The sequence below is a fragment of the Neopelma chrysocephalum genome, unplaced genomic scaffold (genome assembly GCF_003984885.1).
Source record: "Neopelma chrysocephalum unplaced genomic scaffold, ASM398488v2 Primary Assembly neopelma1_183150, whole genome shotgun sequence".
Taxonomy (NCBI): Eukaryota; Metazoa; Chordata; class Aves; order Passeriformes; family Pipridae; genus Neopelma; species Neopelma chrysocephalum.
The window spans coordinates 5,065-7,299 of record NW_020938162.1 but is presented as its reverse complement, the minus strand read 5'-3'; the positions used below and the strand labels follow the sequence as shown (position 1 = coordinate 7,299).

General features: G+C 61.3%; 1 protein-coding gene across 1 annotated transcript in view; it reads right to left on the bottom strand.

Annotated features, from left to right (window-relative positions):
• Positions 1–1,061: 1,061 nt before the first annotated feature.
• The window catches only part of LOC113962594 (nicotinate-nucleotide pyrophosphorylase [carboxylating]-like), a gene marked incomplete at its 5' end in the record, with an annotated part of 2,715 nt that continues 1,541 nt past the window's right edge, over positions 1,062–2,235 (bottom strand). Inside the window, 2 exon segments of the mRNA XM_027673357.1 lie at positions 1,062–1,608; positions 1,984–2,115. Of these exon segments, the coding sequence (XP_027529158.1) occupies positions 1,423–1,608; positions 1,984–2,115 (318 nt within the window).

Sequence of the window (2,235 nt, the reverse complement as noted above, 5' to 3'; positions counted from 1 at the left end):
GTCACAAACAGGTGCAGCTGCTTCAGGAGCCTGAGCAACTGCAGGGTGTTCCTGCAGCGGGGAGGGATTTCGAGACAGCATGGACAGAACTGAGACGTTATTTCCAGGGACCTCCAAGATCAGGATCGATAACCCTTTGGTGCAGAACGAGCTCCTGAGATCTGTGACCCAGGAATGAGCTGGTATAGGGAGGGTTCGAGAGGGTCGAGGTGCCGAAGGTGGTAATGTGGCTGGAAACAGGAATGCCAGGGTGAAGCTTCCCAAGGTGGTGAGATAAGGAGAAGCCTGGCCTGCAGCCTTCCTGGAAGGTGGTGACTCAGGGGGATCACCAGGAAGGGCTGGGGCTGGACCACAGCGGGGGGCACTGGTCCCAGAGTGGATCACACTCAGGGGACGGGTGCTGGTCCTGGGATAAGGGTTCATGCTCATGGCATGGGTGCTGGTTCCAGTCCAGATAAGGGATCCTGCTCACAGCGTGGACGCTGGTCCTGGGATAAGGGATCACACTCACAGCGTGGGCGCTGGTCCTGGGATAAGGGATCAGACTCATGGGATGAGTGCTGATCCCAGGATAAAGGATCACACTCACAGGGTGTGTCCTGGGATGGGATGGGGTCCTGTGCAGGGGTGACAGTGCCTTGCTGGTGGCAGTAATTTATGGCCAGATTTCCTCCTCATCCCTAACCCACCCCCTGGGGTCCGAGCCCCTCAAACTGGGCGCTGGGCCCCTGAAACTGGGGTTTGAGATCCTTAAATTGGGATCTTGGCTCTCCAGGCTGGGGTCTGTGCACCTCAAACTGGGCTCTGGACCCCTCAAACTGTTGTCCTGAACTCAGACTTGTTCCCCAAGCGCCAATTCCCAGAAAAGGCTGGATCCCACTCCCTGATTAGCAGAATTTCCACTATTTTTGAGTAGGGGACCAATGGGTTGGCAGTCCTGACCCCCTTCCCTCGCCCCCTCCTCCCCCTCCCATTTTGATTGGTATAAAGTGGATGTTTTCACACTCACTGGTGGGGTTTGGGGAGCAACGCCCCCAAAAAATGTTGGGAACACGTGGGGGGGAGGGGTGGGAGGAGTTTATTTGGGGGTACAAAGAGAAAAGGGGACTGAGGGGACTCCAGGATTGAGATCTGGGGTCACCCCTGGAGGGGGGAAGGGTTTGGGGGGACCCTGGGGACCCCAGGATGGGTGTTGGGGTCCTCTCTGGGTAAGGGAGACCCCGAGGTGAAGATGTGGGGTCCAAGCATGTGTTTTGGGGGCCCCAGGATGGATTTTGGGGTCCCCTGGATTTTGGGGCGGGGGTCCTCAGCCGTTGGCGCCCCCTGGTGGCTGGGATGACCCACTGCCGGATTTCAGGGTCCCCTTCCCAGAGGGGGATTTAGGGGGTCCCGGGGTGGCTTTCCGGGGCCCCGGGATGGATTTTAGGGTTCCAGCACCCGCAGCGCGAAGTCCAGGGCGGGGGCGCTGTGGGTCAGACACCCCATGGACACCACGTCGATGTGGGGCCCCAAAAACTGGGGGAGGGTCCCCAAAACGACCCCCCCGCTGGCCTCCACCGTCACCCCGGGGTGCGCAGCCTTGACCTGCGCCGCCGCCGAGTGCAGCTCCTGGGGGACACGGGGGGCACCCCGTCAGCGAGGAGTCCCCCACCCCCAAAACTGGGGGTGTGCAAGGCAGAACCCCCCCCAAAATCGGCGGTTTCCCCACCCAAACCCCCCAATCCACAAGTTACCACCCGATGACCCCCCAAATTGGGGTCTCCTCCACTCAGAAAGCCCCTAAATTGGGGTCCCCCCAGCCAAACCCATGAGTTACCCACCCACTGATCCCCAAAATTGGGGTTCCCCAACCCACTGACCCTTAAAATGGGGGTCTCTCCCCCTTATCTATGGGGCTTCCCCACCTTTGATACAGGGGGTTCCCCTATTTTCGGGGTCCAGTTCCACACCTGGGGCTGCCCCCCCCGGATTTTGGGGGCTCACCTGAGGGGAGAGGTTGTCCAGGAGGACGATGTCGGCCCCTGCCCCCGCGGCCTCCAGCGCCTCGGCCACATTGGAGCACTCGACCCCCACTCGGCGGGTGAACCCCCCGGCCCGGCGCACCCCCAAAACCATCTGCGGGGTGAGAGGAGGGTGAGGGGGAGGAATCCCAGAGGCACCCCACCAAGCCCCGATAGGGGGTGGGGTAAAACAGGGGGTGCCCCACCCAGAACCCCCCAAATGGGGTCCCCCCCC